A 13,038-nucleotide genomic window follows, 5' to 3' on the forward strand; every position below is an offset into this window, starting at 1 on the left:
TGTAATAATGCATCCAGATCTGTGCAAGGGAGATGCTGAGAAACAGAAGATAGACCACTAAGGCACTAAGACCGTCAGCGGCCTGAACTACAAGCCTGCTTCGTTTCCCAAAGAAGAGGTGAAGGGAACACTCAAAGGCAGGCTGCAACTATCTAAACAGCTGTTACAAACTGGACAAGCATTGTATCTTGGTGATTGCAAATGCCTCAAGATAGCAAGAAGTGAGCCACAAATTTTGGTCAGGGATGTTTAGGTTGGATATTAGGAAAAATATTTCAGGGGAAAAGAAGGGTCGTGTCAGGTCACTTAGAAAGGTTCCGAAATTGCATTTATTGGAGGCTCTGAAGAATTATTGTACAGATGAAATCCTGTTTTGAATGGGAGGGTTCTAGCCCTTTCTGGTCAGTTTGCTTAGGTACTTTTAGCCAGTTGCAGACACTTTATAGAAAGAATACACATAATTCAAAATAAAGCCTAACACACACACACACACTCAAACATAGCTGCTGTTTAATGAGCTATTAGACTAAGCATAAGTATACTTGACACTTTTGTTAATGTCCTAAAGAAGCCTATACAGGGCAGGCAGGCGTGAACAAGAAGGGAAAGGGTCATTTCCAGTGGCTCAATGGAAAGGATTCTCAGCATTGCACTGTTACCACCTTCGACCAGCTCCTCAAAGGTAATGATAAAATTCAGTCATGAAATGATCTGGAAGCTGTTGAGTACATCAGCAGATTTTTAACAGGTATCTCCAGCAAAAGTGTAAGAGGAAATACTTTCATACACAGGCAAGGGGGGCTGAAAGCAGGGAATGATTCAATATTACCTTTAAAATAGCAAGTGCAAAAATTTTCAGCCTTTACATTAGAAGGACAAAAGGAGTTCAATTACACCCAAACAAAATTTTTAAATCCCTAGAACTAAGCTGTCTTAGTTTATTCCTTTTATTTTTCATTATGTGATATGCCATTGTCCCCAGCATACTTTTTAAGATATGAACATCCCATATAATATTAATTGCACATTATTCAAATCCTACTCTCCCATATGAAAATGATAGACTTCCAGTAAGATTTTCTAATTATACTGTTAAAACACAGTTTGGGAAATAGAACTCATTGATACATTACAGTGATTTGCTAGTGAGAAAAAGTGAGAGAAGGAACGTGCCAAAAGATGGGCATCTTGTTATCAGACATCTGCGACTTGATTTTTCACTAAAACGACGTAATTACATGACCTTTCACGTACTCACTCCCTGCATTCTAAGAGAGCATTGAAAGGGAGCAGTAAACGTGTATATATAGCGCTAGTGCCTCATATAGGTAGGCAGGCATCACACGATGAGTAACCACTGACCGTCTAGGAAACACTCCTTGAGTTTACATGACTCAACCTGCAGAGAACTCCACGAAAGACATAGATGTAATTCTCTGGAATAACACTCCGAACAATAAAACTGTCTTCTCGTTAGAGATCATTTGCTTGGCCACATCGTGAGAAAATGGAAAAGCTAACTAGAGCAGCAGGGCGCTGCCCAGCAAGGGGAAGAACAAGGGAGTGAGGAAGGTAACACTTGGCGCACCGCAGCTGCAAAGGATCGGGCTGCTGAAGGCGCACAGCGTCCGGCCTCGCCAACCAAACTCTTCTCGGGTCCGAGTTCCGTCGGATGGCCGCACCAGCCGGGCCGTGACAATCGGGGAGCCCCGGGAGCCCGGCGCTGGAGGAGCGAGGAGATGTGATAACACTCCCCGGGAACGAGGCCAAGGGAGCCGGCCACGCTTCCCGGAACTGGGAGAAAATTCCTGAGGCTCTCCTCACCCGTCCTCCGCGGGTTGCGGGAGGCACCGCCCCGCCCGGGAAAGGAGGGGCGGCCCGGGCCGCCCAGAGCTCCGCAGCCCTGACCTGCACCGAGCGTGGAGGCCGGCACGACGCGGCCGCCGGGGGAACGTGCCTCCTCCGCTTCCTGAGAGAGCTGCCGGGCTGCAGGTGAGTCGGACCGGTCCCCCGTGCCCCGTTCACCCGTCTGTCTCCCCGCGCCTTCGCTGAGAGGAGCTCCCGTCCGCTCTTGGGAAGCGCTCTGCGGAGCTCTTTTACTCCCCGTTGTTTCCCCGCGGTGCCCGCTGGCATCCTCTGACTGCCTCCCGCTTTTCCACCCTCCCCTTCACACGGCCCCCCAGCGCCGGCCGTGCCCCCTGCCCGCCCCGCTGTCTGGCGGCGGGCGGCGGCTGAGCCGGGCGGGGCTGCGCGCTTCGTCCCGCGGATGGAGTCTGCCGAGCGCTGCCATGTGCGGGTCCTGTGTACCGTGGAGTGTGACGGTTCGGGATGTGACTTTCATCTCTCTTTTTACTTAAGTGTCTCGTGCCAAGCTAGTTCCCGCAGGGTAACCCGGATCCCCACGTTGTTCCCGCAGAACGAAGAGCGCGGTGCTGTGCCACCACGGGATGCCACTCCTCCCCTCCTGCTCGTAGCGTTTGCGTGTTGATGAGCACCGGCACTCCGACTTACTCACTTCGCTGAGTGCTTCACATCTTTTCCACCCCATTTTTGCGCCCCTTAATTGCTCTTTTTTGTTTGTTTGCTTCGATTCCAACCCTCGTGGGATCAAAAAATGCAGTGTTTTCCTGTTTTGGAAAAGCTCTTTAGAAAATCAACATCCAAGAGCTCGCTCTCTCTCTGTTTAAACAAACGAACAAACTGGGAGACAAAGCTATCCCTAAATAATCAATTAATTGCATGTGAATCAGAACTTAATTATGGAAAATCCTTTCGTCCACATGCAGCTTTTATAAATTCCTTTTTATCCTTTAGACAACAAGGATTAGCAGCTTTCAATGTCTGTACACAGCTGTAATTTCTGCTGTAAATTAGTGAAGTAGATGGGAATGATCTTTAATATTTCTTGGGATCCTCCCAGAGGCTGTGCACAAGGACCTAGGGCAGTGCTGCTTTTTCAATCTATCACCTGTTTTTCTCCATTTTTTTTTTTTTTAATTCAGAATTGTTATAAATCATGTTTTGTATGAGCAGTGTGACATAATGCTGAAGAGAGTGTTTAATTTCAAGATACCTTGGCAGCTGCTTCTTTACCAAAACCTGCTGAGTGTCAGATGGTTTGACACTTCTCCCTTCTTCAAGAGCAGTAAGTTACCCCAGCTGGATGACAGTTCCACACCACTCATTTGCAAGGAAAGATGTAATACTGGGAACTGCAGGAGTTAGAAGAGCAGCAATATGCTTCAGTCCAGGGTTTTTGTAGAAATCACTTGGCTAAGGGCATTCCAGCTCATTTTGGCACATAGCTAGCTATTGGGCAACATGTAGTGTTGCCTGGTGAGAAACTGAATTGTGGTTCCTGTCCTTGGTCTGTTTGTCTCTGAAGAAGAGAGAATAAGAATATGTGATGTAAAATATCATGTAAATCCACAGGATTGTTATTACTGTATTTACCTCACTGGTAAAAAGTTCTTTTCTACATCTGATTTAGGAAAATTTGTCTGAAAATATCCATACTTCGGTGTCCCTGTGTAACACTGTCCTTCAGGTGAATGAAATTTTCTGGATCATAGAAAAGCACTCAGGCTTTGGATCATTTGAGGATGTGGGTACAGCTGGCAGCTGTTTTAAGTAAGCAAAGGGTGCTGAAAAAGAACTGTATGAAGGCTGATTTGGAAATGCAACTTGAGGAACATTGGTACAAAGCAGATCAATTTTGTCAATAACTAATGCTAAATATTCATAGGAGACACTGAAGCACTATGTGCACCATATAGATCCAACTCCCAGCCGCTGGCTCATGAATACCATGAGCGTCATGCTGAAGGAAGTTTCAGTTTAAGTTTTATGCCTTTGAGAGAGTTTTGACAAAATGTTTATCTTGGAGTACTTATCAGATGAATAACAAGAATTTCTCTTTCCTCTGTTCCATGCAATAGCAAAAGCATTGGCCAGAAGAGGACTTACGGTGATTGTCTATATTTTGTGCTGAAGAAGAAGCAGTTTACTTGAAGATATTTATTTAGACTATTTGAAAATTACCTGCAGAAAGAGAATTTATCTTTTCCCAAGGTAATGTGTTTCACTTTGATTTGTGTCTCTTGTAAATGCCACACATTCTATGGACCACAGACTCTTCTTACTATATTAAAGCAAAACTTAGAAACAAAACAAAACAAAACAAAACAAAACAAAAAAACCCAACACAAAAAAAAAATCCAACCAACTAACAGCAATATTCTGTGTGTATTTGGGGAGTGGGCCTGATTTCATCTTACTTTTTGGCTTGCATCTGTAATTTAAATTGAGTGATGTATTGCTGTCTCTGTTTTTTTTTCCTCCCTCATCTAAACATCTGCTAGACCTGGTGGTTCTTAGTTGAAAGCATTCATGTGACTGCCTTCACATAGCCATCACTTTAGGGGTTTGGAGGCAAAGCTATCTGGACCATTAGGCTTAAGGAGAGAGATTGACTCTGATGAGTTGATATCTGGTGAACATTTAGAATGATACTCCTTGGGGGTCGATGTCTGAACCAGTGCTGCTTAACATCTTTCAACACTCTGGACAAGGGAATGAAATACATCTTTAAATAGTGTACAGATTGCATTAAATAGATGAAAGCAATTCACACTGTAACAGGCAAGGGTGTGATTTGTTGGGACCTCAACAACCTGGAAGAAATTAGCTGACAAATCTTGGGAAGTTTAAAAAGATAAATGTAAAGTCCTGTTGGATGGAATAGGAGGGAACAGTGCAGCTGGGGAGCTGGGATGTGTCACACTGCCAAACAGCCAGCAGTGTATTTTTAGGCGAGGATGGCTAACTTACCTATGGAGCTATCTTAGCAAGACCATATCCAGAAGGTTGAAGAGAGTACTATTTCCTTTTATTTGATGCTTGTGAGATCACATCCATGTTACTGTGTCCAGTTTTTAGCTCCCTTTACTAAGATGGACAGACTAGGCTGAATCCTGGAGAAGGATGTTGTGAAGGCTTGCAGGCTGAAGCAATTGAGGAAGTGTGTCTGAGATAGAAGCATATTTAGCCTTGAGGAGAGAAAGTTAGAAGCAGCTCTACCTACCATCTTGCCTAACTTATGGGTAATTACAGAGAAGAGAAAGCTAAGCCTTTTGCAAAACTATGAGGGGAACCTGATGCAAGTTGTAACAAGGAAAATTCAGCTTGAATATACACAGAGGGTTATTAAGAAAGGGGAAAAGTTGTCCAGGGAAGATGTGGCATGTCTGTCTTTGGAGTTTTTCAAAACTCACTTGAACAAATGACTCTGTGATTCTAGAGAAAAGCTATTGCGATTTTTTTTTTAAATTACAGAAGTATTCAAATTGCATGTCTGCTGTCCGTATTCCAAGTCACTTACTTGAGACCTTGTTCTTAACCTTGAGTTTGTGGACACAAAACTCCCAGGCCTTCCAGGCTGAGGAATGGTAACAAAACACAATCTCTCAGGCTGTGAAAAATGTTGACAGTGATTAACTCTCAGATGAAGAACTGTGGCACATTGGTGTGGTGCTTCTCAAAGTGCATCACTTCATATCTTTTCAGATTGACAAATAAACAACCAAACTGTTCAGTAAAACAGTGATTGTTTTGCTGATTGATATTGCAACTTTTCCTATGGCATTTGATACTAAAGTAATAGTTATTGGAGATATTGCTTTGCTCATTTTGGGTGATGAATTTAATTACCTGAAAACTTTCTCTGACTGTTTGACTCCATTTCTGTTGTTGTTCAGTTGCTTTTAGTTTTGGCAAGAATGTTGTGAATCTAATATCATTGTGCATTCCTTTTTTTTTTTTTTTTAAATGATATCAATTATGTATTTTCTGACTCTCTTTTAATCTTTTTAACTTAGACACATTCTAATTGATTGCATTATAAAAGTACTTAATTATTGATATTGCAAATAAGTGCTTGACTTAGTTGGTAGTAATTGCAATACATGATTAATTTGTTAGACGTGGTCAAGTGTCTCTGCATAAAGATTATTTAGATCAAAATAATGCTCCTACATTAGGGAATGCATTTTTTTAATAATGTTTCTTTTCTTTGAAATTTTCTTTTGTTAGAATTTTACCCATGATAACTGGTTTAACAGTTACACTTTATCACAATTCACTGTACAGTATTAAATGAGACTACTAACATATTATGAAAGCATTTTAACTTTCTGATGAAAGTTAAAATAACCACTTATTATAATACACTGCCCATTAGCAGTGTACAGTAGTTGTATCATGTAGCAGTAAAAATGAGATAGAACAAATCATTAGAGAACTAATAGTATATATGGCTGCAGAGAGGTAGTTAAATTAGACAGAAATTTCAATACAGTAGCTGAGAGTACCTCTGTAGAGCAGAAAAGGTTTTGGACTTGTTTTCCAGAGAAGTAGTAGTTTAAGCAAATAGCCTAGTATGTCATGACTGCCACAACACTTTCCCATTAGTTTTAATGTATAAATGGTACATGACAAATACGTCACAGAAATACAGAATTGTAGTGGTTGGAAGGGACCTCTGGGAAAGGGTGTGCAAGATTTGGCTTTGTATTCATTTCCTGTAATACAAAATAAGAACAATGCACTGAAGTTTTATGAATTTGTAACCTAATCTTTGGAAAAACTTTCTACTTTCTTTCCTTCCACTTGCCATTCCACTGTACAGCAAAGAGCCCTTTATTGTGTTTATTTCAGACAAGATATATCAAATTAGTTGACTTAAAAATGTCTAAAGATAGAATAACCATGAAGATATTGATTGCACTTAGTTCTTGAAACAGACTGTTAGTTGGAACATGAACTAGACCTACGTTTTCAAAACTATGTTAATTATTCACGTTAATTTTAGCATTGTCCAAACACTTCTGAGGATATTGCTACCTGGGCAAGAAAGACTGCAGAAGCCTATGGATTAGGAAAGGCAACATTCACCTTTTATGTCTGGGAGACTCCAGGTGAAGCATTTGGGCTCATGAGGAGAAAGCTATGCAGCTCTAGGAATGCACAGCATAGAAACTAGAAGTCAAGGATAACTCTATTCTATAATACCGTTCCTGTTGTTTGGAGTCCTGTAGCTTCCGTGCCTGAGTGCTTTTAAGTGCACCATTGCTGGATGTTTACCTCTTCCTTCTGCATGGGGGAATGTTGAAGTGGTGATGTGTTACGAAATTTGACTTGTCAGTCCCATGGGACAGTGCTGAAATGTGCGAGTCAGAGTTTTATCCCTCCACAGTTGGGAGTGTGAAAGCTGTAAGCAGACTGCCACGTAAAATTTGATGTTATTTGAGATGACAGTTCTTCTAGGTATAAAGTTGTTAAGACTTTAACACAGGCATTTCAACTCCAGCCTGACTTTATCCCTATCTACTGCTATCCTCTGTACTGGCAAAGGATGAAACCATACTTGGTCAAGTCTGTAGGATTTATCATTCAAGCTGTAAGTGGAACAGAATCCACAATGCCTTTTGCACCTTTGTCACCTTTTTCCTTTTTTTAGGGTGGATCTCTTGTTATTTGTTCAGGGGGATAATGAAAAATGCATCAGGCCAGACTCTAGTTTTAATATTCCTTAGGAAATCTGGTGGAAAAATTATAAAGATTTGAATGTTTTTCTTCTTTAGATTGAATTGAACTTTTTGTGCATGATGTGTTTTCCTCTATATTGTAAAAAGATCCTAAGAACAAGAGGATGTTTTTTTTCCCATTGTCCATTCTTCCAAACGTCTCCTAAACTGCCTGAGTTGTTGTGTGGCTGGGTTTTCATTTGTTAGTTTATTCTTAAATAAAATAATAACAATTATCTGACATACATTTATCCTAAAAGAAACACACAAATGGAAATGTTGTATTTCTCAATAGATTGTGTGCAGGAAAAGGGAGATGAATGATGAATCACTTCGTGTTTCTGGCAGTATTGCTCCACTTAAGGACTTGGTGCACTGCATACTCACAAGGTAAATATATTTTTTTTTCATTTGGAAGCTATGACATATGGAGCTTTGGAGTTGCTCATTTGTAACTCTCCTGTGATTAAGCAATGTTACACACTCAGTCAAGTTATTCTACTTCTTAAAGAGATGAAGCAACATCTAAAATTACTTTTTGTAACCCCATCATGCAAAGTTGCCCTTTGAATCAATCACTTCCAGTGCTATGAGGTCAGACTGTATTTGTAGATCTGCTCCCATTCTCTCATCTTGATCTATACTTTGTCACTTTCAAATAATTTACTTCTCTGAAAACGTTCATGATTTTCTATGTTTTTACTTTCATTTGTTTCATTTGTGAAAATGTTAGGACTTACGATGACTGTTTTCTGGTTGTGCCTTCAAATCCAGGACCAGTTTTATTCTCTTACTCTTCACGAATGCACCGCATACAAAGAAAAAAGTGTATATACATATTCTGAGAGAACGTAGTTAAATATAATAAAACTTTCCAGAAGACTGTGTATTTTAAAGTAAGGGAATTGCTTGCACTCTTGCTGCTGCCACTAGCACTGGGCATGATGCTATTAAAAGAAAAATGAACAATTTTAATTGGCATATCTGTGACCACCATCAAGAGGCAGAACATAACAATATGTAGTCTTCATTACAGAAGTTTCATTGCACTAGCTGTGGTGAAGGATGAAGAAGGTTTTTTAACTTACTTTATTTATTTACTTATTTAGTACAAATGTACTTGATCCTATACTGAAAAAAAATAATGTATGTATTTCAGACTTTTTTCCTACCTCCTCTCTTCATCCTTGAAATTCATATTTGCACGCTTCTTTCACTCAGGCTGCTAGTTTCTTGATTTTGAGATTCTATTACCAATATCCTTTGAGTAGCAAACATTTGCAATGCAGACAAGTCCAAACAGTTACTGCATCACAGTAGCCTAGTAACTTGTTTTCACATGCAGTTGTTCAGGAGTAACAGTCTTTGCTGTTATTCATAAAGCTGTTTGTGTAGCCTGAGTTACCTTTCAAGTAAAACAAGTCTTAAGATGCCCTCGTTTTAAATAGTTTAATTTTCCTAGGAGGAGTAGGTAATAACTGTAAATGATACGAATATTTCTACATGAGTATATTATACAACGGAAGTCTTTAATTCCCATGCTGTAACTCCATTGTCTTTGAGATCTTGACCTCTAGAAGTAATCCTTAGCTATGTGGCTTCTGCTTTTCGTTGGTAAAGTGTATGAGCCCCTACAACTAATACAGGTCTTCTTATTCCAGGCTCTGAGTAAAACAAAATTCTATGAGGTCACAAATGACATATCACCTAGAAGAAGATAGAAAAGAGGTATTTGTACAGGTGGAAAAAATACAGGAACCAGTGAGTTTTGTTTTTGTCATAGTAGTTAAGTATTGAGAAACAGGATGAGATTTTTAGCTTGAACGAAAAGACTCAAAGGTAGAGAAGAAAGGAAAAAATTCATCATCAAGTTCAACTGAAAAATTCAGTTAAAAAGGCTGTGAAATGTATTTCTGGATAATTGGAGTCCCTGTAAGGTTTGCATTTCAAAATAATAAAACCTTTATGGAAAGTAATGAAAATGAGGTGCTATATTAGCCCTGCGCTGATTAGTCAAATCCTATTTCAGTTAAGAAGCTTACTTGTTTCTTTGTATTAGCATGTAAACAGCATACATATGCACTGGGAATAAAATCTAGTCCTGAAGTTGTGGAGCATGTTGTCATGTTGAGTCGTGACGTGGTCATGGCTTATTGATAAAGTGAAGTTACAGGCAAACAGCTGCTAACAGTGTGCATAGATGTAGATCCACCTGGAGCACTTTTCTGGGGAGCTCTTCAGTTTCCATGTTGTTCCTTGTCCCATTTGTAAACTAAGAAATTGGCTCTGATTTGCCACTGGTAAGTCTCACAAAACAGAGAGGCTTAGCCTAGTTTTGCAACTTTTTGGCTTCTGGTAAGATCTGAAATTAGTCATTTTCTTACTCTTTTTCTTTTCGCTGTACATCCAGCATGACAGTGTTTTCTGTATAGATGATGCTTGATCTGTCATGAGGTTTAAGTTTACTCTGTGAAGGAGAACTAAATATTTTCCTATGGAGGATATCTGAAAGGACACAGGAAAGGGTAAAACAGAGAGGAATCATTCTCTGAATGTTTGCTCACCTACAATCCTTTATTTACATTTGGTCATGTTTCTGCAAACTGTCTGGAAGGTCCAAATCCTTTTAGATTTACTTCTTTATGCAAGGATTAACTGTCTTCCTCTGTTGATTCAGTACTGTAGACCTAAAACACAGAGATTCAGATCAGCCACCAATTTTTGTACGCAAAATGAGCACAATTTTTTTTGCCGTGTAGTGCTTCAGTTAGCAGGGTGGTGAAGGTACGGGTAAAGTTGATGAAAAAATGAGCAATTAAGATTACATACGGCAGAAGAGTAGCATTACTGCCAATTCCTTAGCATAAGAGGAATTTTAACAGCCTTTATCTTGTTTCGGTGTTGAGAGTCTGGAGAATGTGAGAATACAAAATTGATCATCGTACCTTCTCTGACAAGCATTAGCTGTTCTGCTTCCACTGTTAATTGTATCATTCTTTGCATTGCTTTGGTTCTTCTGGCTCCCTGCCTGGTCAGCCATTGGCAGTGAATCTAACAATATTTCTTTTTTTCCTGTAAGAGAATTGCTATTCCCTCATCATTTAGGGAAGTGGAACTTTTTTCCCAGGCCCTCAGCTTTGTTTACTCCATTCCAGACATTAGCAAATCATCACAGTAGTTATAAAACTGATGGCTTTTTTTGTTTTGTTTTGTTTTACTATTTTCCAATCAAAAGCAAGTGTCAAGCAGCAAATCAGTGATTGAAAGACAATGCCACAACTGTTGGAAAAGTAGAAAATTTATTTCTTCACATAAAATATTTCTGTAGTTACCTCACAGAAGCCTTGTCAAATTCTGCTGTCACTTATGTTCATCTTTTTCTAATTTACATATATATATATATATATATATATGTATGTATGTATGTATGTATGTATGTGTATTGCCTTGAAAGCCCATAGGGGAAGAAAGTACACATGCATATATGTTTGTGTACTTCCTTGAAAATTTTTTGGAGTACCACAAGTTTCTGAAACCAGGAGGTGAGACAGTAAAACCTATCTTTCTCTCTCATATTTTGTCTCTTCCCAGAAATCGGCAGATTTGTTGTTTGTGAATGGTGACAAAGCACACATCTAAGAACAACCACTCACAAGGCGATCTGTGGTTTTCAGCTAATTAGTGCTCCTACAAAAAAAAATCTGCTGCTCAAGGAGATTTTTTTTTTCCTGACAAATAAAAGGAGCTTAATCTGACTTTTAAAATGTAATTTTTTCTGGGAGTTAAAACCACACCTACAAAGTCCATTTGCCTTAACTAACTCAATCTTCATTAGGTCAAAGAATGAAAATAAGTCTAGATTTTCTGACTTAATTATTAGAATTCTTTCTGAATGTTGGAATTTCCTGAGATTCAGTCCCTGTTAATATTAATATATTGTGTTCTCCCTCTTCTCTAGTCTGTAGTTAAGAAGCATAGATTACAAGGAGAACGGTTTGGCATCCACCTCTAGACCCAAAGGGGGAATATGCTGGCTCCCAAAGGACAGTCTCTCAAAGAAAGGCAGATAGATCAAATGGAGCTGGTTATCCTAAGACAATTCTAGTGACGTCTCTTTGATGGGGACTGTTTAATGAAATCATAGCTCCACTAAGGATAAATATACTGATAAAGTAGCTAGTAAATTGAGAGCATAATGAAATTAAATAACATACCCAAGACAATGGTGAGGGGGCTACTGAGGATTATTGAGTAGTTTTACGAACCTTGTGAGGCCGCACCTCGAGTACTGTATTCAGTTTTGGGCCCCTCACAAGAAAGACATTGAGGCCCTGGAACGTGTCCAGAGAAGAGCAATGAAACTGGTGAGGTGTCTGGAACACAAATCTTATGAGGAGCAGCTGAGGGAGCTGGGATTGTTAAGTGTGGAGAAGAGGAGTCTCAGGGGAGACTTCATTGCACCCTACAACTTACTGAAGGGAGGCTGTGATGAGGAGGGGTTTGGCCTCTTCTCCCAAGCAACCTCTACTGTAGCTTCAGATCTGCTTGAACAATACATTAAACATAATTGATAGGCACAAAAGAACATGCAAGACAAATTTGGAGAAAGATGCACAATCAGAATGGGTTTTGAGAAAGTTCTTAGCAGTGGCCTAATTCAATTTTTTCGTAATTATGTTAATGGGATTAGAATGTTTCCTTTACAGTCTCAGTTTTTTTTACTGAACTTCTCTATTATGTTCACCGTTGAGCAGTGGGAGAGCCATTGTTAGAGATGGGAGCAGAGTTTGGTATGTCTTATGACTTGTTTGAAAAAACAGCATGGTTGAGGTTGGAAGGGACCTCTGGAGGTCATCTGCTGCAACCTCTGCTCAAGCAGGAACACCCAGAGCAGAATGCCCAGGATCATGTCCAGATGGGTTTTGAAGATCTCCCAGGAGAGTCCACAGCCCCTCTAGGCAATCTGTGCCAGTGTTCCATTATCTGCCCAGTACTGTAGTGCTTCCAGGTGTTCAAACTTTTCCAGTTTGTTTCACTGCCTTGGCTTATGCCTCCCAGAAAAAACTAATGTGGAAATTTTTTGGTCTCTTGTAGTATACTCTTCAAAGGACTAAATAATACCTGAGAATTAATATTTTTGTGTAATTTTTGTGCTCCTAGAATCCCTTGTGTTTCCAGTAACATATCTTAATGTTCACAAGGATTTGGCTCTTCAACGTCTGCTTGTGGAATGGGATGTTGACAAGTCAGCGCACAATGCTGAGCTGGTAATGTCTTTTGAAATACAAGTCCGTCGAGCAGATGAAGTGTGGACAGTAAGTGCACTAAAAAAAGAAATAGCTGTAGTAAATACTTGCAATATGAAAGAAGCTAAAGAATAATAAAATGTTCAAATGCATATGCAGATTGTCTTGCTGTATAAGTTTATGATTTACAGAAGAGTATTTCAAAAGTT

At 39.7% G+C, this 13,038-nt stretch overlaps 1 protein-coding gene across 4 annotated transcripts in view; it reads left to right on the forward strand.

Moving 5' to 3' along the window:
* The first annotated feature begins 1,851 nt into the window (after positions 1–1,851).
* LOC104914848 (oncostatin-M-specific receptor subunit beta) overlaps positions 1,852–13,038 on the forward strand; it is a 32,915-nt gene continuing 21,728 nt past the window's right edge. For 2 of the 4 annotated variants that reach the window (XM_085214541.1, XM_085214542.1), the window contains exons 1-4: positions 1,852–1,992; positions 3,939–4,071; positions 7,879–7,973; positions 12,744–12,898. In XM_085214541.1, the coding sequence (XP_085070667.1) occupies positions 7,904–7,973; positions 12,744–12,898 (225 nt within the window). In that variant the 5' untranslated portion in view covers positions 1,852–1,992; positions 3,939–4,071; positions 7,879–7,903. The remainder of the gene's footprint in view (positions 1,993–3,938; positions 4,072–7,878; positions 7,974–12,743; positions 12,899–13,038) is intronic. The other 2 variants (XM_085214543.1, XM_085214544.1) reach the window with 2 other exon arrangements.

The sequence above is a fragment of the Meleagris gallopavo genome, chromosome Z, assembly GCF_905368555.1.
Source record: "Meleagris gallopavo chromosome Z, MGAL_WU_HG_1.1, whole genome shotgun sequence".
Taxonomy (NCBI): Eukaryota; Metazoa; Chordata; class Aves; order Galliformes; family Phasianidae; genus Meleagris; species Meleagris gallopavo.